The sequence below is a fragment of the Typopeltis vanoorti genome, chromosome 21, assembly GCF_054136105.1.
Source record: "Typopeltis vanoorti isolate ZY-2024b chromosome 21, IOZ_Tvanoo_1.0, whole genome shotgun sequence".
In the NCBI taxonomy this organism is placed as follows: Eukaryota; Metazoa; Arthropoda; class Arachnida; order Uropygi; family Thelyphonidae; genus Typopeltis; species Typopeltis vanoorti.
The window spans coordinates 59512949-59538132 of record NC_143569.1 but is presented as its reverse complement, the minus strand read 5'-3'; the positions used below and the strand labels follow the sequence as shown (position 1 = coordinate 59538132).

Sequence of the window (25184 nt, the reverse complement as noted above, 5' to 3'; positions counted from 1 at the left end):
AAAACTTTCTTACATGTTCTTATTTTCAAAATGAAATTCAATTTTATCCTGCTGAAGACTAAATAGTGATCACTTCCAATTTCAAATCCTCTGTACACTCTGGTGTCCCGCACCAGGGAGAAAACTTCACTAGCGACAATATCATAGTCAATGTGACTTTTCTTATTCCTTGCTTCTTCTCTGCATGTGAATTTCTGCTCATTTTTATGTTGGAACATGGTATTAGTAATAACCAGTCCATGTCCTGAGCAGAAATCCAACAGGTATTTGCCATTGGTATTTGCTTTGCTCTTTTCTCCAAATTTTCCCAAAATATTTTTGTATGTCTGACAATCATTTCCCTACTCTGCTATTTAGATCCCCAACAAGGACCAACTTTTCCTTTTTCACTGTGTCAGCTGCTTTCTCTAAAGCCTCAAAAAATTCCTCCACTTCTATCTTAGTAGAATCTTCTGTGGGACCATAGGCACAAATAAGTCTCATTGTCCAGTTTCCCATTCTTATATTTCCCACATCATTCTACTTGAGACTGCCTGCCATTCAAGATTAACCTTGTATTTAGTATTGAATACTATGACTACTCCTTCTTTTCCTTGATTGTCATTGCCTGAGTATAACATTTTGTATTTATTGCTCAGAAAGATCTCACCAGTTGTCTTTTTTGTTTCAGTCACCCCTATTATGTCTATCTGGCTTATCTAAATCCTCAGCTAGCTCCATTTCTTTGCCATTCTGGCTTCTTATGTTGATAGTACCAATTTTTAACTCTAGTGATATTGAGTTGGGGTGTGTTTTCAGATTTGTTCCAGTAGCTGACTTTTCGCTGTTTGCCCTGGTTCCCTGCAAAAACAACAGGGACCTTGTTTAACCAGATGACACCCCAGCCAGCATGAAATTCTGTCATGTTGTATCATCATTTTGTATTTTGGTTTAAGCCAATAAGAATATAATTTGGTCGGCTAAATCCCAAATTGCATCCCATCCTTGTTCATTCAGTATCCAGGAAGATACCCCACAGGGTGCACCATGAGAAGGTGAGGATTGGACATTAGGTCAGAAGCCCTGGTCGGTTCTCTGCATTCCTTTAAAGGCCATGTGGAGGTCTACTCACAGTTATACAGCTTTGACCCTTAAGCACCCCATTCATTAAGAGATATATTAAGCTAGCGAGCAACATACTCACATAATTTATCACATAAATTAGAACAAAACAGTATAGGCCATTAGTTTTAACAGCTGACCAAATTACTACAACTGGTCAATAAATCTTTTCTTATTCCTTGCCAACCTGTGTATCTCAGTGGATGTGGCATTTGCATACCATGGTGCTTGACTACATGAAGGAAGACTTCTTGGTTTGAAATCTAGTCACCGACTAGAAGAAATTTTTCTAAATCTTTTTTCGAATGGTTCCCGAGTTAGTCGATCTCTGGCATGGAAAGCAGGTTTTTTTCTCCCGGAAACTCGGGTTTTTTTGTCCTGTAAACTCAAGAAAATCGACCGTAGAATCCACATTATTTCAGACATTAAATATGAGCGTTAGGGACCTTGTTGAGCCGTCTCTCTTCACTGTGTGCTGCTTAATTAGTAGTAGCCTTGGGCAAGCTATCTCTGATTGGGTACCAGTGGAGATTGAACTTCCCATTCAGTCTCCAAAAGTTACATAGAGCTAAAACAGCCTAGTCTACTCCCTATATACGGGAATAAACAGGCGTTAGCTGATTTATTTATTTATTTATTCTCAGGTTCATGGTATTATACAATACCATGAACCTGAGCAATTTGGCTTAGCTGAACATGTCATCCCTCCTAAGCACCGAGCTCCTTGGAAGAAAGTCAAGCTCTTACACAAAAGTAGATTCCTTATAGAATGTTTATATAAGTTAGCAGTTGGAAGGGGATCAATCATTTGATGCTGTTGGCACACTCTCCCTCGATGAGTCTTTGGACTCCCTGGAGGTGTCACATAATAATAATAATAAACAGAGCTAAAAGTCCTTTTTACATTGTCTGAATGTGAAGAGATCTGATGGCCTTTGGTTATTCCCTCGATGGGAAATATTATTGTATGAATCCTCTATTAATTCCTAATTAATTATTCTCTTTTTTTAATTAATTAGGAATGTTATGGACTGGCTATTGTTTTACTTAAGCTATGATGACACTTTTTAAAATTCTTCTGTTATTTGTATTTTAATTATCTTCCATTACTCAATGTATTTGAAGATGCCTTCAATACTAAGGCAAAAATTATACTTCATTAATAGTTTTCATATAATTTTTTTTTGTCTCAAATTTTTTTACAATAAAAAAAACCCTTTCTACTGGAAAAATTCTGATCTTCTTCTTATAATGCCATAGGAGAATATGGTGTTAGCCTCCTAACTATATAATATATATAATACCATACCACAAGGCCTAGGTGGTATAACAGTTAGTCTGGTATCAGAAACTTTAGTTTCACTATTGTATGTTTTTAGCTTGGTTAATTTTATTTAGTAAAATCAAATGATGCATAGAATTAAGATGAAAAATGATGACACTATATTATAATGAATGAATAAAAAGATATTTACTAGTTAATAATTCATAATATAGTTGGAGTTATGATGACAAATGATATTCTTTGGACTGCAAAGAACCTTTATATATAAGATTCATTAATCAACTGAAGGTTAGACATTCTCATATCGAGGTGAACAGAATCCTCTCTCAGTTTCCTTAGGGGAGGGGGGGGGGTCTGTCTCCCGTCCAAGGAAACTGGTTTTATTGATACTGCAAGACAGACAAACTGATCAGAAAATACACATATTTCACAGAAGATAGCAAACATTGTAGAATTTGCAGATGATTAACTGCTCTATATTAATTATGTGTTTCCATGAAGCTTACTTAGCCATGACAGGCCAATGATTCTAACAAGAACATGAAAGAAGAAGACTTAATAGTTAAGGCAAAGGTACTTAGAATCTCAAAATTCAAAATGCAGTATTATTAGTCTTCATAAAGAATGCTTCTCTTTACTTCATGACATTAACTGCATATGCATAACCTTAAAAATTGCATTTCTTCCTTTTCTTTTTAGGTAGTTACACTTGCAACATATGCCTTTTTTGTTGCACAATTAATGGGACGTCAATATCTAGATCCTAATCAGCATTATACTAGACATGGAATTGACTTGTATATTCCTGTCTTCACACTTCTGCAGTTTTTCTTTTATGTTGGATGGCTTAAAGTAAGTAAATCTAATTATCTTGTTACTACAGAAAATACTGACATGCTTAAGAAGAAAGTATTTCAAAAATGTTCATTTAAATAGATAAGGTATATAAAGACTTATTACATCTGATACATTATCGAGAAATACAGGCAGTGCATGGAAATGCATTGCTAAAGATGGTGGATCTCCTGTTAAAAACAAATTTGCCTGCCAAAAAATAGGACAATTTCATCTTCCATTCCATTCACAGAGTCTGCAGTATGTCAGTCACATGTTAGACAGAAATAGTCTGGCTATTTCTGACTAATCCTTGGCATTGTCTAAAAAAGATTTAATAAAGTTCGTTCCCTCATAGACAGGATTTGAACAACCTGGATTCTTCTGCAGGCAGTAATGATTGTCAAAACAACTCAGCACAGAGATGTCAAACTTTCATGGCCTGTTATGGTCAAGCAAACCTGTTTTCACAAAACATTTTTGCTGTTAAAGTTATCTCTATAATCTGATCTGTTAACTGTGTTGTTAGGCTACTTGCATTAACAAAGAAACTTTCAAACCACTGCTCATTTTTTTTTTTTTCATTCCTGAATAGGCTACACAAAGAAAATAGAGAAGACTGAAAACAATGGATGTTTTAGAAGACAGCTTAATCAGGATAGGAAAAATACTGTATGAAGATAACACAGCACAACACTTAAATTTGCTCTTGGGCAAAAATTATTTTAAAATAATTATATGTGAATAATACAAAAAAAAAATATATCTGTACTGCTCCACCTTCCCATAGCTTTAAGAAAATGCTTTTTGTTTGGCAGAAATCAGCAGCACTAAATTGTTAGCACAATGACACTCTAAAAGGCAACCCTCTCTCTCTCTCTCTCTGTACCTCTCTATCAGGTTTATTTAATATTCTCTATCATCCCCTAATACCAACAGCCATTCTGAATTTTTTTATTTCTTTTCTTTAAATATGTGGATCTAAAGGAGGACTAATGATATTCTTCTTGGTATAATCAAAATGAACTGCATGATTTGCAATGTCTAGAGCTAAACCTCAAAAGTCTAAAATGCTAATGGAACTGATGTTCTTACCACCATAACATGGAGTTCACTAAACTTCAACAAAGTCCAGTTAGTCTGCAACAATGAAATTCTCTGCAAGCATCTTCAAGTTGGTTGACCTGATAGTAACTCTAGATATATTCCCCCCCCCACAAATTGGCATGAAACCAACAGACTGGAGGAAACTATCTAGGGATGAGCTAATGAAGGGCTTGAGTTGAGGTGAAGTGTCCCTACTCCTCAGAGGAAAAGCCATGCCTCTATGGAAGTAGGTATCATTAGGAGTAGATGAGTTCATCACCCAGTGTAATAACCATTCATTTTGCTTAATGGAAGCTTGAAGCAGCAGCTAACCATGTTTACACTATGGTTTACTTTTCTTTTTTTTTTACATTTCTTTCAAAAAACAATATATGTGATATTTTCAGAATTACTGCAGACATCTTGGAGGCAGTCAACATTCCTTTCATTCAATAATTCAGTTTGAAAATGATAATTCCACAGATGGTATACTATACTGGAGCTAATAATAATACTTCAGGAGCTTAGCAGATCAGCTAGTGAACAATCTTGCTAACACTATTCTGTCAAATGTATATAGCTGTAGGGATGCGGTGTAATAGTAGTATGTGTGTATAGGGAGGGGGGGGTGTACTGCTGAGGCAACGAATTATAGAAGAGGTAGCTGAAATTTTTCATATATAGCTTAAAAAGCCATTAATATAATATTCAATGTCCCTCACAATCAGACATCAGCTTAAACAAAAGCTATGAAAAGTCAAGCAAAGAGAACAAAATTACATTTAAAAAAACAAAACATCCCCAAACCTTCAAGATCATCATCATCATCATCAAATTCCTGCCATGTACCCTCAAGGGGTGTACAGGATATGACAGTACTACATGAAAAAATTACATCATTACTAACTTCCTATCTACAATTTTCCTCCAAATCAGTCTGTTACTTGTCAAGACTCCAACATTATCAGATCTTATATTTCTATCATCTACGGCACTTTGTACCGTATCAATCCACCTATATCTTGGTCTTCCTCTGGGTCGTTTTCCTGCCAACCTGGCAGAGAACACTTGTTTTGCTAATCTTTCCTCTCCCATTCTATTTAAGTGACCATACCATCTGAGATTAGCTCTGCTAACGCATTCCTGGATGCTGACAATGTCAAGAACCTTCAAGATTCACTTTGCAAATATAAGTATTTCATCAATCCAACTACAGTGACGGTAACTGTCAATTTCAGTCTCCGATCTATGAAACCACAAACATATTTTTTTTTACTAACAGAAACTCAAATTCTCCAACCATTATTCATCTCAGCTTTCCCAGCAACACACACTTTGACTTTTCATTTCAGAGATGGAATTTGTGCACATGCTCACTATGATATACCATGTCAAAAGTTTCCAACTTATAATCTCCTCTTTTTTGATATTCTTTTACTAAATCTCTCTCTCTCTCTCTCTCTCTATGCTCCATCCCATTCTGTTAAATTTATTTACTGTGTCTATTACTCTCCTTTTGCTACCAACCACTCAAAAATTTTGAATTTGTTTCTTTAAATTTTGATTTTCTCTAGTTCTTATAAGCCAAGTTGTAAATCTTGAAAATTTTAATGTTCACAACTCTCACTGGCTCTTCTTTTCCATCTGCACTGATCCAGCAAAAAGAGATGCTGAGGCATTTGAAATCTCCAATGCTTTCACACAAATTGTTCCAACATCTACCAGAATACTAATAAACCCAAACTACTCTTCAAGTACTCTCTTGATGCATTCCTTGGTAGGGTCTTCTAGGCAATTCAGAACTCCCAATCTAGAGTTGATTTCTTTTCTCAGGAGCAACACTCACAAGGCTCTCACTCACACATTGTCTTGCATTAGAGCCAAGTGAGGCAATGTTCATGATTGCTATGCTTCATTTCTAGGCTTGGTTATTGTTTTCAGTCTTCTAATCCAAACACTTGCTTTCAATGCATCACTGAGACAATTTTATTGGCATAGTATAGGCACATGATTTCTTAGTCCGGTTTCAATTTTCAGCCTACACGTAAGTGTATGTTCTTCCTGAAGTATGCTAAGGCTGTATAAGAGAAGACGCTAGCATATTGCAATTGGCTTTCATCAAAATCTCAATCATCCTTTTCTATTTACAATAAAGCTTGAAATTCATATTAATTACATTAGGGAAACAAAACACACGTGTTAAAAAGATTATTTTACTGATTACAAATAAAATAATAACTTTACGTTTCAACCCCTGTATTGAGGTCATCTTCAGAAGGATACACTCAGAAGTATAAGAACAAGCTACATGCTGTTGCACACTACACAAGTAAATTACATCTACGTTGTTAACTAATCTTTTTTCTTAGACTGCCCTCTAGTGGAAAAAAATAAAATAAAATAAATAAATAAATAAATAAAAACTACAATAAACTCTGCTAAAGTCCTCATGTACTAGGCTTCTTCTGGAATTATACAGTTATATTACGATTATCTTCTGGATTTGTCCAGGTTGCTATTGAATGTTCAAGGGGGGGGGGGGGGAAACTTCACTGGGTCTTGTATTGAGATTTTTCTTTGTGGTTGCTATGAAGGTTGTAGATGGGTCCTCCACATTCTTGGGATTGTTAGACCATCATTTTTATTCAGATTTGGATCATGTTTGAACATTTCACATGCTTCCTTGAATTTACGCTCAAACCAGGTTTTGGTGCGGTGTAGGGACTTGGTACCTTTCCAGTCAATTCTGTGGTATGTTTGGAGTGCATAGTCAGAAAGGCCGGTTTTTCCAAAATGGAGGTATTTTATGTGACGTTTGTGTTCATCCTTTCTGATTGGGATGGTTCGTCCTGTTTCCCCTATGTACGGTATGTTACAAGTGCAATCTATTTTGTAAACCCCTGGGTGGGCTAAGTATGGCAGGGGATCCTTGGAAGAATTGAGTAGGTGCCTTAATTTTGTCGGGGGTTTGAAGGTGGTTTTGATGTTGTATTTGTGTAGTGTTCTGTCTATTTTTTCTGAAATGCCTCTAACATATGGTATAGCAATAGCATTCTTGAAATCTTTTTTGTTATTAGTGGTATCTTTGTGGAGGATCTTGTGAATGGTTTTTATACTGTATCCATTTTTTATAAAGGTATATTTGATGGTCTCATATTCATGGTTAAGAGCTTGTTCAGTTGAACAAATGGTTTGAGCTCTGTGTTTAAGGGTGCTTATAACCCCTAGTTTTTGTGTTGGGTGGTGATAGGAAGTTTTGTGTATGTAATGGCCTATGTGTGTGTAGGTTTGGGATAAACTGAGAAGGAGAGACAGCCTGAAGGAAGACTTGTGACAAGCGTGTCTAGGAATGGAAGAAAGTTGTTTTTTTCTATTTCAATGGTGAATTGGATGCGTTCGTGTTGTTTGTTCAGGTGGCTAAGGAATGTATCTAGTGCTTGGCGGCCGTGGGGCCAAATGGCGAAAATATTGTCGACGTATCCGAGCCAAATTTGGGCTTTAGGCATGCTGATTCTAGAGTTCGTTGCTCAAAATCTCCCATATAAAAGTTCGCTATTGGAGGGGAGAGTGGAGAGCCCATGGCGGTACCTTCTTTTTGAAGGTAAAAATTGTTTTGCCACACGAAATATCCAGAGCGGAGTACATGGGCAAAGAGGGCCGTGATGTCGTGTGGAAATATGTTCTGTAAGAGTAGGATAGTATCATTGATTGGAACATTGGTGAAAATGGAAGTTATGTCAAAGCTGACTAATAGATCTTGGTCGTTGAGTTTGTTTATGAATTGTTGTGTATTTTTTATGTAGGAAGGGGAATGACCAACCAATTCCTTGAGCGTGGCAGCTAATTTTTTGGCTAAGTAGTAATTCGGACTGTCAATTCTTTCCACAATAGGACGTAATGGTGTGTTTGTTTTGTGTACTTTTGGTAGGCCATAAATTCTGGGTGCGCAGGCATACTGCGGTATTAATTTTTTGATTGTTTCTTCCGGCCACGTGTTGGCAAAACAGAAAATCAACTTTTACAATCCTGAATTCTAATTTCCAACCATTCTTCGATGGAAATCTGATAAATTTGTTAATTTTAATACTAGTAAAACAATTACCTTTTTTTATTTCTCTGAAAAAAAAAATTCTTCATCTCACCTTTGATAATACTCAAATCTCTGGACAAGGTGAGATCTTTCTTCTTGGATGATTCTGATCATCCAATCTTTCCTGCTATATGACAATGAGTCTTTGACTCCAATGAGGTCTGAAGATGATGATAATAACAATAATAATAAAAATAATAAACATATTACAAATAACATCTCCTCAACATCCAAGAAATTAAGTTTTCTCTTTTCTCAAGACATTAATTTTCCTCTGAAACTTTACATTAACTCTTATACAAATCACAACTCTGTCCAATCACTGAATACTGTTTTTACATTTGGGGAGATCTCCCTAACATCTTCTCTCATCTATTCATTCTGTCCCCTCTTACATACATTTTCAGACATTGCTTGCATTTCTACAAATATTTCCATAGTCACTTCAGAATTAGCATTACTAATTCCTCCATTTGATACCAAATCTGTTAAAACACATGCAGCAACTAATCAAAACGCCTTCATATTTCAAGTCGTCAAACTCAGAACAAAACTTTCTTCCTCCTCATTTCTTTTTTCTATTGCTGCTGTTTGATACAGTCTTCTCTCTCTCTCTCTCTCTCTTACATACGTTCTAAAGATTATAATCTGCAAGTCTTCAAATTCAGTGTTAATGAGTTTTTCTTTCTTAACTTTCTGCCATACAGCAATACTCTACTGTAGGTTGAATCATCACATTATTTGATACCCACTATCACTGACCATGTGTGTGTGTGTGTGTGTGTGTGTGTGAGAGAGAGAGATTCATTCACAAGCTGTGACTACACAAACATGGATAGCAAGAAGAGGCAAATATATGGCACTCCTTTGAGCACCCAGCTTGATTTTGCACCCATGTCACTTAGTACTTGCTTTCTCTAAACTGGTGCTATGTATTTAAAGTGATGGAGTGCATTCTAGAGTAGATGCAAAAAGGAAAGACTGCATGATCATAGTCTGATGTTGTAGTTAGTCTTGTAAGGATGTTAACAGTACAAACTCATTCTGATAATATGCATATGTGGTGATGTAACATTAAAAATCTACAACAAAAGTGTGTTCACTCCTCTGTTCAATAATGCATATCATTGTAACTTTGATATAAAGCGGGAGATCAGGACAAGAACTAGATGCCCCAAATGTTACAGAAGGTGTGTGCAATATTTAGGAACAATAATATGTCACTGGCATTTGCTATCTCAGTAGTATGGAGATAGCTTAGAGACCATGCAAATGTCTGCTGCTTTTGTTTAACAACTTCTCCAGCTTTCCTGCAAATCAAAACATGTAATAAAATGCCTGAACTTATCATTAGCCAAGAGACCAGTACAAGACAACTGTAATGGTTGAACAGTATCCAGATTTAACAGCCAGTTGTACAACACCTCATTTTAAAACTTAAGGGGAGCTAAATGCCCTTGTGGAAAATCTGAACCTTACCAGAACAGAAGGTAAAATCTTCAAGTCCAGACTGCAATGGTACTCCTTTGTTGGAACTTCCTCAAAAAATGGTATTTGCAAATATAAGCAAGTTGGGTAGTGACTTTTGCAATCATGCTAATGGATAAATGAAATGCTGGAGAGAAAGCAAGAATTCCAATTAATGGAACTGGCTTATAGATCCTTGAAAGCTTAGTCTGAAGTCTATGTTTCTTACAAATTACAAATAAATATCCCTATTACAGCAGCATACGATATCCACAAGATGATGCTGTATGATAATGTGGCTTTGCTTCTTATATACATTAACTACAATGAATACAATGGCTGTTCAAAGGAGTCTGGTGCCAGAGGGAAAAAGCATTTCATATCCTCTTGTTTTAAGTTTAATGTGTCTTCTTGTCACTACTCTACATCAAACTCGGTTTGATGAAAATTTTATTAAGGCTTTAAATAAAGAATGGTGAGGATTCTCAACAATAAGCAATGCAAAAAAAAAGAGGCATTTTAATTAGCTCACAAATTCCTATTCATATGAACTGAGTGTCTTTATTGACAATTTAAATGGTATTGAAAAAAAAAAGTAGCATAGAATGCTTTCAAACCAGTATAATTACTGCCAATTTTTAGTCTGTTAAAAGTAATAATTACAGAGATCTTGTAGAAGATGTGATATAAGCATACAAAGTGAAGCGACTGGTTGCAAAATATCACTTTCTAAATTTACATTTGGATTTCTTCCCTTCTCTGGCAGAAATAAGGAAATTAAGGCTCATATTCAAATGAAGCTGCTCAAAATGAATCACTCACAAGGTACAATGAAAATTTTCAATATTTTGCTCAGAGTAATCAATATAGCTTCTTTTCAAATTTCATTTAATCTTTATCAGTGACAATAAATTGGAAATGACATCTAAATTGCATATTTTTAACTATACATATTCATTTACTAGCATTTGTCTAAAATAATCTGCATAATGTTATATTTTTTTAAAAAAATTTGATTGTGTTATCTTAGGTAGCAGAACAGCTAGTAAATCCATATGGAGAGGATGATGATGACTTTGAATTGGGATGGTGCTTAGAAAGAAATGTTCAAGTAAGTTTACAAACTTAATGCTGTTTTGAGTTTAAATCTGAAATATGAAACTAGCTACTTTCATGCCTCACATTCAAGTAATAAAATTTATAATCAAATAAAAGTTTTATAACCTTTGAAAATTCTAAAGAAAGGAGGATGCATGCCACTTATGCTGCACATACAAATGCTTTGGAATAACCATAATTATAAAGTAATTGTATTAACATCTGTAACATGCTTACTGAATAACATCACACTAGAGTGATGTGCCATCTAAAATACCAATAATGGGTGCCAGACATGATGTAAATGGAATTTTTGGCTTATCCTATGTAGAAAAACAACAAAACAGTGTATGAAGAAAGTAAGACCAATTAGAAGATTGTGACATTTCATCTTTCTTCAGACATTATCAGAAATGTGTTACAGTGTAAATGACCACTACAAAGTTATCAACACCTTGTGATGATACATCTCATCATGGCATTTTTTTTTGTTATCTTGGTAGAAGACACAGATAATCCAAAAAAAATAAAAATTATTTTTTAATTACAAGTGGATAGCATACCTGCTCTTGAACCAACAGGTGTGTTCGAATTCCACTGTGAGTAGGGATGTTTGTAAAGCTGGCCCTGGACGAACTTGTATAGCTCCTTGAGTTTAATAAAGATTGTCTTTTATATATATATATATATATATATATATTTTTTTTTTTTTTTAAACCATACTCACTAAAGGTTAACCTAGAACATTAGTATTAACACTATAGACATGACTAAGATTAAATAATCTAGAAGCCATGTTCTTAACACCAACCATGGAACTTTTTTCAAGCAACCTCAGACCTCCAATAAGCAGGCTGATCATCTTAAAATTAGGTAATGAAATTTATCTATTGTCTACAGATATTCACATACATACATCCATGTCCATAGTGGACTATGAACCCAGAGCCTGTTGACTCAAGAATAGTTATGCTATTTACATGAAAAGATATAGAAGATATCTATAAAATAGTTTATTTAATACACACTAGTTAATTTAAAGATTTTTTGATCCCTTAAAACTTTTCCAACCTTCTGATTGAAAGTCTCTTGCTACAGTCACAGATACAACTTCTGTTCTTCCACAACCTCATACACATTAGGACCACAACGACAGGCAGTGGATTGTATGGTAGAGTGAAAGTCATAACCTGGATGGCATGAGGGATCAGAATTAGTTGAAATTACACCTTAGAGTATACTAAAGGCATGTGGGAAGTATATTATCTGAAATCACTGTACAAAATCAGCAAACCCACCTTCAAATGAAAAGTCTTCACATTCTAGGCAGGATTTAAAATGAGATCTTTCCAATCAAAGGGTCAATTAAACAGTCTTCTGAATGTAATCTGGAGGAATTGGAGAGTTTTATGTTTATCTCTACAAACAGAGCATTTATTTGCTATAGGCCATTCAGCTTCTTGAGTGTGGGAGTAATAATAAAAATAATAAAAGCTATAGATATGTTAGTTCTTTCTTTTAATATTACATGGTGGTCAGCATTCATAGTGAAGAATTTATGGAACACTGTAGACATGCAACAGGCACAAACACAGTGTGTTGGAATAATTACTTTACTCATAATTAAGAAAATAACCCACAGTGTTTCGACCTTTATATCAAAGTCATCAGGAAAACATATGTATAAAACACAAGCTACATTACACTAGACAAAAGTAAGATATATATACTTTGTTAATCATTTAGCATAGCATGACTTGTGAGGAAAAAAATTATAATTAAAACATAATAAAAATGAGTCTTGACAGACTTTATGTCTTAGGAAGGACCTCCCTCGATGAGTCTTTTGACTCCTTGGAGGCCTGAATAATAATAATAATGTTGAAAGTTTATTTTTCACTTGGTTAGACTATAATAAATTTAGTTTAATCTTTTATCCAAGTGTGAGCAAACAAAGTTTGCACCTGAAAATATCTTGAGGACTGTGGGGTAAGGTAGTACAACTCCGGGCAACTCGTAGCAAAGATGGACCAAGCTAACATCACTCCTAGCTTAGTCCATCTTTGCTACGAGTTGCCCGGAGTTGTACTACCTTACCCCACAGTCCTCAAGATATTTTCAGGTGCAAACTTTGTTTGCTCACACTTGGATAAAGGATTAAACTAAATTTATTATAATAATCAATTAAATAGTGTATATACAAAAATACAAATTTAGAAAATAAAATAAATTTTTTATACATATCAGTATACTAATATACAAATAAAGTTTTACAGCAGAACTACATTAAACACATCTCTGAAGTCCGTATATTAATGTTTTCTTGTGGCTGGGTTCTGCAATCATGTTTTAGATGGTATATAGATTGCAGATGGGTGCTCGAGATCCTGAAATTATTAATCCATCATTTTTGTTAAGATTCAGATGATGTTTTAGCATCTGACAGGCTACTTTGAACTTCCTTTCAAACCGGGTTTTGGTGTGGTGTAGACACTAGGTGCCTTTCCAGTTGATTCTGTGACATGTTTGAAATGCATGATCTGACAGTTTTGTTTTACCATAGTGGAGGAATTTAATATGGCATTTATGTTCATCTTTTCTTATTCTGGTAGACACCTGGATGATTGAGATGTGGAAGCTTGTCCTTTGGAGAAGCGAGAAAGGTGGAGATTTTTCTAAAAGGTCGAAAGGCAACAAAAATATTCAGTGGTTTTAAAATTTTTGCTATACGTTCACTGATGCCTTGTATATAAGGGATGGTAATGCGCGTTATTTCCTCTGTGTTTGAAGAGGGAGACATATTAAATCTACTCAAAGTTCTTTTAATGAAGCAGATTCCGTGCTCTTGTGGATTATGTTATTTCGGACAAACAGGAAGATCTGCCTCCATTCGGCTAGAAGAACATCAATCTTATATTGAATACTTTAAACCTGAAAAGTCTGGACTTGCAGAACATGCCATCTTCACTAGACACAGAGTTCATTGGAAAAAGACAAGAGTTCTTCACAAAAGTCAGTTTCTCATGGAACGCCTTTATAAAGAAGCATGTGAAACTCTACTTCATTCTCCTAACTTAAACAGATCCGACGGCTTACGTCTATCCCCTTTATGGGAGATAGTACTTTACAAATCAGCTAATCTTTCCTAACTTTTTATTGTATTAATTTTTTTTTTTTTTTTTTTTTTTTTTTTAGGAAAGTTATTGACCTTTTTAGTTATCTTACACCAGCTACTTAGGTGGCGCTTTTTGGAATTGTCAGTTAATGTTTAATTTTTGTGCCTAATTGTACTGAAGATGCCTGTGACACACGGGCGAAAATTATACCATTAAATAATTTTTCTACGTGAGTTTTTCCGTTATATTTTTATGTAGAGTATACTTCTTAGTTTTGCAGGAGGTTTGAAGTTCTATATTTTCTGATATTCCCCTAATGTATAGTATGGCTATGGCATTCTTGTAATCTTTTTTGCTTTTAATGGTATTATTATGGAGGATCTTGTGAACTGTTTTTTTGCTGTAACCATTTTTTATAAATGTTTGGCTAATAATTTTATGTTCTTTGTTCAGATCCTGCTCACTGGAGCAAATTGCTAGTGCTCTATGTTTGAGGGTGCTGATGACCCATAGATTTTAAGATGGATGGAGGGGTATGAAATTTTATATATGTATTGACTTTTGTGTGTGTAGATTTGCAGTAGACAGTGAATGAAAGGCAGCCCAAGGGAAGACGTGACAAGTGTGTCTAGAAAAGGAAGAGAGTTATTGTTTTCAATCTCACTTGTCAACTGTATATGTTTGTGCAGTTTCCCTGTTAAAAATATGGAAATACATGTTTCCACATTAATTAATTGATTAGCCTTTCTAAAATGATGTAGAGACAGCAACTTGATACCTAACTGCATTAAACTTAAAAGTTTACTTCAGCCAAAGTGATCCTTCTTTATGCCTGTATGGAAAAAGCCATGTTGAGAGAACAAATCCATGAGCCATGTAAAAATCTATCAGCTACCCAAAACAATGTTCTACAACTAAAATTAGAGCTATCGAGCTATAGAAATCCCAATATTTGGGATATTGTAAAAACAAAGAAAAAGTAATAGCAAAGTTCCAAAGACTGAAACAACAAGAAAACAATAGACAATCTGGATGCCATGTTCAGAGGAACAGCCAATGATGGAGCAGCCAATCATGAACAAGCAAAGTAAGGAACAACCACCATGAATGGATGATTGTTATCAATACGTCCAGCTATAATTTTAGCGAAGGAGAACTCTCGCTTCTGCAAAAAGGCTTAAACTATGCTATTTCACTAAAATCAGTAAACAAACTAGACCATGTATCACAGAAAGAGGTCTAAAATTCCTCCCCTCCAATATACTGATAAAATACGGATCGAAACATCCAACATACTAAATTCCAATAAACAGTTGAGTTACAATTTAACCAAAGCAGAAAAACGAGCCCTTAAATCTCTAGAAAATAACCAAGACATCATTATTACCAAAGTGGATAGAGGCAATGCTACTGTCATTCTTGATCGGACAGCATACCTTGAAAAAATGAACCAATTGGTATCTGACCACAACACGTACCAATTTGTTAACTAAAATCCTACAAACTGCATCAAAAAGAAAACCACCAAATTAATCAAGTCAGTGATCATGTGGCCAGAGGAAACAATTAAAAAGCTATCACTGCATTATGCCCACGCTTCCAGAATTTATGGCATGCCTAAACAAAAGTGGATTAATAATTCCAAGAATCTGGAGGAACCATCTACAATCTATATAGCATCTAAAACATAATGGCAGAACCCCAACACAAGAAAACAGTAATATAAGAGGACTTTAGAAGTGTGTTTAATGTAGTTCTGCTATGGAACTTTTTTTATTTATTTGGAGATTTTTTTAATCTGTATATTAGTATACTGAATTAATAAAATTTTATTTTATTTTCTTAATTTATATTTTTGTATATATTTTATCTATTATTATTATTATTTTTAATTATAATTTTTTTTTCCACCAGAGGTCAGGTTAGGATAAATGATTAACAAAGTATTTAGATTTATCTTACTTTTGTGTAGTGTAATGTAGCTTGTGTTCTATACATATGTTTTCCTAATGACCTTGATATAGAGGTTGAAACATCAAGAATTATTTTCTTAATAATAAATAAAGTAATTACTCCAACATGTGTTTGTGTCTCCATAAATTCTTCACTATGAACATAGATATGTTAGAAATAACTAAGTGTTATTGTTCTATTCAAACTGTAAAGGAATGCGTATCTTATTATCATCCAAATGTTTCACTTCAATCTAGTTATTCTTAAGCAGAATAACTCTGTTAAGAATAACATGGCAATAACATAGTTAATATGGTCTCAGTGAGTAAGCTGCAATACTTGTAGTTCAATAAAAAAAGTTTTTGCCATATATGCATATTAATAGTTTCTCATTATTCCACTTTTTTCTCTTTTCACTTCAAACAGTGGATATATCAGAAATGTTTTGTGGTTTACTATATTTTTCTTTATTATTATTATTCAGGACCTCCCCCGCGATGAGTCAGTCCCTCCCAGAAAAAACACCAAAGTCATCAAGACTCATCGTGGGAGGTCCCTCCTAGGAAACACAAAGTCTATCATACCACTTCTTAAACTCATTGACCGTTCTCGCTCTCACCACTCTATCAGGCAATGCATTCCATGGTTCAACCACCCTCCATGCAAAGAAACCACTCCTCACCCTCTTGCTCACAGTTTCCTTTCATAACTTCCAGGGATGGCCCCTTGTCATCACTCCTTCCCGCTGTTCAACCAAGCAAAAGAACTCCCCAGTGTCAACCCTGTAACCACTTCTCAACAGTTTAAAAGTCTCAATCATATCACCTCTCCTTCTTTTATCCAAGAAACTCTTTTGCAAGTCCACATTCCCTCAGCCGATCCTCATAACTAACATTGTACAGTAGTGAAACCATCTTTGTTATCCGCCTTTGTATCCTTTCCACAGTTAATTTACCCCCTTTAAATCCTGGGAACCAAATCTGAGAACAATAGTCTAAGTGTGGTCTGATCAGGATCTTATACAATGGAATGATAACTCTTTTATCTCTGCAGGTCAGCGTCCTTTGCATTATTGCAGCAATCCTCTGTGTTACCTTCACCACCTTTGCAATATGTTACCTGAATTTCAGGTTTCTATCAATCATTAACCCCAGATTGATACTCCTGTATTGGAGGAGTAGAGCTCCTCCAATAGAGTATGCAGTGTCCCAAACCTCAAGAACTTACATTTTGCTACAGTAAACTGACACCCCCAATCATTTGCCCATATATCTAGCTTATTCATATCCTCTTGCAGGGCTACCACATCTGCACTGTTACTAATAACCCTTCCCAGCTTCACATCATCAGCAAACAACTGAATATCCCCCTGCAATCCACTGACAATGTCACTGATATAAAGGTTAAACAATATAGGTCCCAGTACTGAGCCCTGTGGGACCCCACTTGTAATCCTCTGCCTCCTTGAAACTGCCTCACCATACACAACTCTCTGATACCTATTGGACAGCCAATCCTGAATCCATTTGACCAACCTGACATCCAAACCCATGTGCTGCAACTTATCTTGAAATTATAACATTTTAACTATAAAATGTTGTCCACCTCACTTTACCTTATTTTAATGACTTTCACACTCCCCCCCCAAAAAAAAACCTAAATTAAAGGGCTTGTTCTTATTTAAACTTATAGTACTCATCATGTCATACTTTCATAATCCATCATTAATCACAGTAATCGCTTAATTATCTATACTTCGAGTAAACAAACCCTCAGTTAATAAAATTTAAATGGATTATCATGTCAACTGACTTCTGATACACCATGCAACTGTACCTGCTGTTAACCATATCCTCAATTAGCTGATCGTTAACTTGATTTACAATGTGATTAATTGATTGGGAGATTACTATATTATCATTACAAGGGATGCTAGTGGTATGGTACTGAACTTCTGTGTAATCATACTGTGAAGTATGATTCAAGCTTCCAACATGTTTTGTTGGAAGTTTTTCCACTTGGTTATGCTATAAATTAAAGATACCAACCTGATCGCACCTGAAGTATTTTCAGGACTGGGGGAACTCATACATAGAAGCTAATGACTTCACATCACTTGTCTTAGTATCCGATAATGCAAAGCACATATCCTTGCAGACATGTGCTTTGCATTATGGGATACTAAGGCAAGTGATGTGTAATCATTAGCTTCTATGTATAAGTTGCCCAGTCCTGAAAATACTTCAGGTGCAAACTTTGTTTGCTTACTTGGACAAATGATTAAAACACGTATATAATTTTTTGGTATCTTTAATTTATTTTATGTTTTTAAAAGACTACTTAATTGATACTGTAATTTGCACGATTACTGACATTTGGAAACAATGTGTGAGTACTACAGTTGAACTGTTATATTTTTGCTAAACTATAATGTCTTTTTTTTTTCAGGTTACCTTCCTGATAGTAGATCATTTACATTCAAAGCATCCAAAACTAACTCAGGATGCATTCTGGGGAAATATGGAACCACAGTTACCGCACAACAAGTTGACAATTAACAATCAACAAAATCCTCAACTTGGATCTGCTTTTAACTTGCAGTATGTAATTTTTTTATTATTCTTTTACAAAGAACAACTGGAAAGCTTATGAATTATGTCTTTTTACTGTATTTCCATTTTTTTATTAAGTGTCATAATTAATAATTCTATCTCTTCAGTATATCAAAATAAAAGGATTGCACTTTCAAGCAAAATAACACATTAGGATATTTATATTTAATGCTTAAGTTTTTTTATTTTTATTGTTTAGACTGAGTGGCCAAAATCATCTAATGTGAGACAATAAGTTAGAGCTTAGAGCATACTGCATCTTGAAGCAGTGAAACGTGCGTGTAAAGAAGGCTAGTACAGTGAAAAGGAGAACTGAACTGATATAAATTGCAGGCTGGAATTGAAGCATTAAAATTAAGAAACAATTCATTATAAACTCAAATTCCTGGTAGTATTTTAAGGAAAACTGCATCATGTCAGCTTCACCAGATCAACAGAAGCATGAAATTTCATGTTCTGCATGAAACTACATCAGAAATAAGTTCAGTACTGTGTTTATGTCTATAGAGTATTGCTCATCGATTCTCATGACAAACATTTTATGAAAAAGACTGTTATCTGATAACTGTTATGCCAGCAGTTAACTACAAACAGAAAATCGGTGGCTGGTCTTTTTATTCAATAGACTAAGCTACCTATTGAATCAGGAAGCAAGCAAGATTTGGAAAACTATGAATTAAATTTAGAATCAACAGAAAAATATCAGTGAAAAAGAATGAGAAGGACTAATGAAAAATTGTTTAAATTATGACAGAATAATTAAGCCTGTGAGGAAAAATGTATTATGTGATAAAAAAAATCAGTGGATTGAAATTAAACCCCAGTTCACAACAATGATGTTCTTTTCATGGAAAAATCTGGGCTCATATCCTATGTAGAACATGAGCATTTTATTAGGGCTTTTTGAATGAAGATGAGTTAGCCAGGTTCATGGGGAGATGGTAGGGTCACCTGAGATGCGTTTCTGGTACACTGAGGCATGAAAAGCTGCTGCTGAGGCAGTAAAGACAGCAAATCAGAGGCTTGGGAATCCTTTGAAGAAAGATTAGACTTATCCTATGCAACAACAAGACAGATAACTGACAAAACACAGCTTAAGTAGATAGATTAACTATGTCTTAAATGAGCTTCTGTGAAGTCAATTATTAGGCTGCGAGAGACAGCCCAATGAGCAAGGCACACAAGGGGAAGATGAAGAACACTTCAAGGTTCTGGAAGGCAAACCTCTGTTGCCTCAACATGAGACATAAGCCATTAGCTGCAAATTTGGAGAATAAATATCTATCTACCATTATATGCAATGAATATTCGGTCATAAAAAAGAGACCATAAGATAGGAGCTTATTTAGGTCTTTAATAATGAAAATTTTATTTAATAATCAAAAGAAACTTAAGTAGTTGTTTTTGATTATTCACAATGGATCCTACTTACCAACCCTCCATGCAAAAAACCTACTGCTCACTTCCTTGCTCACACTCTCTCATGCAGTTTCCAGGGAACCTTGATATTCGGTGTAATAATATTTCACCTAATCATGCAACCACATGGGGAAAAAAAAAAAATAATATATACATATTTATAAAAATAAATTTAACTGACTAGAACCCGAGAAAGTATAACAAAAACCTTTAATACATCACAACTAGTTTCATCGGTGCTCCGACTTCTTCAGGTGAGAAATAAAAAACATAAGACATAAAAATAACAAGGTAAAAAACATGGACTTTCCAGCTTAATAAAAAGTAGAATAGTAACAGTCATATTTGAATAGGTGACTGCGTGCTACCGTTGGCATGAGTTGAATGTGTGCGACAGCTAATTTTAGAGCACCAGTACTGGATTACTGTGCTATGGGAATCAGGCAAATTGTAGCTTAGATTGTTGTTCAAATGTGAAGGGTCCAGAACTATTTCTTTTGATTCGATAATTCTTCTTTCGAATTCATCCTTGCATATATATAAATTAGTAGTGCTTTCCCAGTCAACTTGATGTGGCTGTTCTTCAAGGTTAGAGTTTGCTGAGAAGAGGACATGACTGGAAGGGCGCTCGCTCATGTTCTACTGTAAGAGATGTCACATCTATGTTCCTCAAGACGAAGTGAAACAGATTTATCTGTCTGGCTAAAATAAAGTCGACCACAGTCGCACAAAACTTTATAAACACCAGGAAAATGCAGTTGGTTGTGTTTTGGTTGACTCAGAAAAGAACAAAGTTTTGGCAGAGTAGTATAGTCGGTCTTTATGTTGAATTTCTTCAAAATCTTAGCTAGTTTTTGGGTAAGAGAGCTGATAAATGGTAACTGTATATGAGTGATAGGGTTGGAATCATCTTCTTGTCGAGGATGTTGGTGTGGTCTCAAACATTTAGTGATGTTACGAGATGAATATCCATTATTTAAGAAGGTGTTTTTCAGGAAGTTAAGCTCTGTTTGAAGGTCTTCTTCTGTGGAAGTGAGACATCTTGCTCGATGGGCAAGGGTGGAGATGATGCCCAGTTTCTGAGGAGGGTAGTGATGAGAGGAAACCATGTAAATATCTATCAGTGTGGGTGGTTTTTCGAAAAATTGAAAATTTAAGACAGTCAGGTAATCTGTTGATCTTTAGATCCAAGAAGGGGAGAATGCCGTTAATCCCTAGTTCTGATGTTGGTTGTTTAAATGGTTTAGAAAGTTTTGCAGTTCCTCTAAACTATGTCCCCAGATAAGGAAGACATCATCAATGTAGCATAACCACAGTTTAGGTTTTAAAGTAGCTGAAGAAATAGCTTTCCCTTCAAAATCTTCTAGAAAAATGTTAGCTATGACCGAGGATAGAGGGCTGCCCACAGCTAACCCGCTAGTTTGTTTGTATATTTTATCTTCATAGCAGAAATAGCCGGAATTGATGCAGTGAGTTAGAAGAGCAAACATTTTTTTAGAAACCTTGTCCTTAAGAAAAGTCAGAACTTCATCTTTAGGTACATTTGTAAACAAAGATACAATGTCAAAACTCACCATTCTGTCAGAGTCTATAAGATTCAAATTTTTTATTTTTGAGATGAAATCTTCAGAGTTTTTGATGAAGGAGGATGAATTGCCAACTAAAAGTTTTAAAGAAGCTGCAAGATATTTAGACAGATTGTACATAGGTGAGTCAATCCCTTCCACAATAGGTCTTAAAGGAGTGTCAACCTTATGGATCTTAGGCAAGCCGTACAACCAAGGAATGAGGGGATGGAGAGAGCAGAGAGATAGTCTTGTGTGTCTAGGGAGTTCAGAAATTGATTTCAGAAGATTGTTTGTATGGTTATGAAGTTCTCTTGTGGGATCACTTTCTAGCCTAGAATACGTATTAGAACTAATAAGTTGTTAATCTTTGAATGGTAGTCAGCTTTGTCTAAGATTACAGTTGCATTCCCTTTATCAGCAGGTAAGATAATAATGTCAATGTTGTTACGAAGTTGGTGTATTACTTTCATTTCTGTCGGCGATAGATTATCTGTAGGACAATGACTGCTGTCTTCAACTCATTTCAACTCATGCCAATGGTAGCATGCGGTCACCTATTCAAATATAACTGTTACTATTCTACTTTTTATTAAGCTGGAAAGTCCATGTTCTTTACCTTGTTATTTTTATGTCTTATGTTTTTTATTTCTCACATGAAGAAGTCGGAGCACCGATGAAACTAGTTGTGATGTATTAAAGATTTTTGTTATACTTTCTCGGGTTCTAGTCAGTTAAATTTATTTTTATAAATGTATACATCCCGAGTAAATCCTAATTTCAATAATATTTATCTACCTTCTGACGAGGTTAACGTACATCTTATCAAGGATTATGAAAAAACTCTGGTCAAAATTGGACTTTTTATTAATAGGTTAGTTTTTTTAAAAGGATGCAAATTTCACTCTGTCATCCCAAAGTTTTTAGATTTCAAAGAATCGATTTGCACTAAATGTGCTCATAATATCTATCACAAGGCTAAACTTGACTTATATGAAATAATTGCAGATACCAAGTCCACATCAGCTTCTTTGTTCTGCAAAAGAGATTCTTTAGAAAATAACTTAAGTTCATCTTTAGATAACAGGTCCTGGATTGATATTAAAAACATGAGCTCTCTCCATGCTTCTAGATCGCAACTCTCCAACAAATTAATTCTTATCAGAAAATTCAACCAACTTAAACAGGAGCAAATTCCCCAATCCCATATCAACTCACAAAATTTAAAAAATGTTGTGATTAACAAATCCTCTCACACACTTTCTCCTGCGGAACTTAGTGTGCTCTCAAAGGGACTTAACTTCGTTCCTTCTCCGACCTACATTCCTAACAAACTCTTTCTTACGAAAGTTGAAAAGGCAGCTGCACAATTACCAAAACAAACTGCGAATCTACTTAGGATCAATGCCATCTTTACCATAAACAACAGTCGTCATCCTACAGATAATCTATCGCCGACAGAAAGGAAAGCAATACACCAACTTCGTAACAACAATGACATTATTATCTTAACTGCTGATAAAGGGAATGCAACTGTAATCTTAGACAAAGCTGACTACTGTTCAAAGATTAACAACTTATTTAGTTCTAATACGTATTCTAGGCTAGAAAGTGATCCTACAAGAGAACTTCATAACCGTACAAACAATCTTCTGAAATCAACTTCTGAACTTCCTAGACACACAAGACCATCTCTCTCCGCTCTCTCTCCATCCCCTCATTCCTCGGTTGTACGGCTTGCCTAAGATCCATAAGGCTGACACTGCTTTAAGACCTATTGTGCAAGGGATTGACTCATCTACGTACAATCTGTCTAAGTATCTTGCAGCTTCTTTAAAACATTTAGTTGCCAATTCATCCTCCTTCATCAAAAACTCTGAAGATTTCATCTCAAAAATAAAAAATTTGAATCTTATAGACTCTGACAGAATGGTGAGTTTTGACATGGTATCTCTGTTTTACAAATGTACCTACAGATGAAGTTCTGACACTTCTTAAGGACAAGGTTTCTAAAAAAAATGTTTGCTCTTCTAACTCACTGCATTAATTCCGGCTATTTCTGCTACGAAGATAAAATATACAAACAAACTAGTGGGTTAGCTATGGGCAGCCCACAATGCCCAGTCTTAGCTAACATTTTTCTAGAAGATTTTGAAGAGAAAGCTATTTCTTCAGCTACTTTAAAACCTAAACTGTGGTTACGCTACATTGATGACGTCTTCCTTATCTGGGGGACATAGTTTAGAGGAACTGCAAAACTTCCTAAACCATTTAAATAACCAACATCAGAACATTAAATTCACATCAGAACTAGAGATTAACGGCATTCTCCCCTTCTTGGATCTAAAGATCAACAGATTACCTGACTGTCTTAAATTTTCAATTTTTAGAAAAACCACCCACACTGATAGATATTTACATGGTTTCTTCTCATCACTTCCCTCCTCAGAAACTGGGCATCATCTCCACCCTTGCCCATCGAGCAAGATGTCTCACTTCCACAGAAGAAGACCTTCAAACAGAGCTTAACTTCCTGAAAAACATCTTCTTAAATAATGGATATTCATCTCGTAACATCACTAAATGTTTGAGACCACACCAACATCCTCGACAAGAAGATGATTCCAACCCTATCACTCATATACAGTTACCATTTATCAGCTCTCTTACCTCAAAACTAGCTAAGATTTTGAAGAAATTCAACATAAAGACCAACAAACTCGGCAAACTATACTACTCTGCCAAAACTTTGTTCTTTTCTGAGTCGACCAAAACACAACCAACTGCATTTTCCTGGTGTTTATAAAGTTTTGTGCAACTGTGGTCGAACTTATTTTGGCCAGACAGATAAATCTGTTTCACTTCGTCTTGAGGAACATAGATGTGACATCTCTTACAGTAGAACATGAGCGAGCGCCCCTTCCAGTCATGTCCTCTTCTCGGCAAACTCTAACCTTGAAGAACAGCCACATCAAATTGACTGGGAAAGCACTACTAATTTATATATATGCAAGGATGAATTCGAAAGAAAAATTATCGAATTAAAAGAAATGGTTCTTGACCGTTCACATTTGAACAACAATCTAAGCTACAATTTGCCTGATTCCCATAGCGCAGTAATCCAGTACTGGTGCTCTAAAATTAGCTGTCGCACAAATTCAACTCTCATGCCAAAGGTAGCACCCAGTCACCTATTCAAATATGACTGTTACTATTCTACTTTTTATTAAGCTGGAAAGTCCATGTTTTTTACCTTATTATTTTTATGTCTTATGTTTTTTATTTCTCACCTGAAGAAGTCGGAGCACCGATGAAACTAGTCATGATGTATTAAAGGTTTTTGTTATACTTTCTTGGGTTCTAGTCAGGTAAATTTAATTTTAAAAATGTATACATCCCGAGTAAATCCTAATTTCAATAATATATATATATATATACGCACATACATAAACTCATAAACTTTGAAAGTTTCATAAACTGACTAGAAAGCATGTGAGAATATAATCTTGGGCATCGAAGTTAACTTAGCTTGTACTAATTAAAAGACACAAGTGCTGT

General features: G+C 35.1%; 1 protein-coding gene across 1 annotated transcript in view; it reads left to right on the top strand.

Moving 5' to 3' along the window:
- LOC150094889 (bestrophin-4-like) overlaps window positions 1-25184 on the top strand; it is a 93817-nt gene that overhangs the window by 62453 nt on the left and 6180 nt on the right. Inside the window, exons 7-9 of the mRNA XM_090411145.1 lie at window positions 3086-3238; window positions 10894-10974; window positions 18479-18630. Coding sequence (XP_090267271.1) covers window positions 3086-3238; window positions 10894-10974; window positions 18479-18630 — 386 coding nt within the window. The remainder of the gene's footprint in view (window positions 1-3085; window positions 3239-10893; window positions 10975-18478; window positions 18631-25184) is intronic.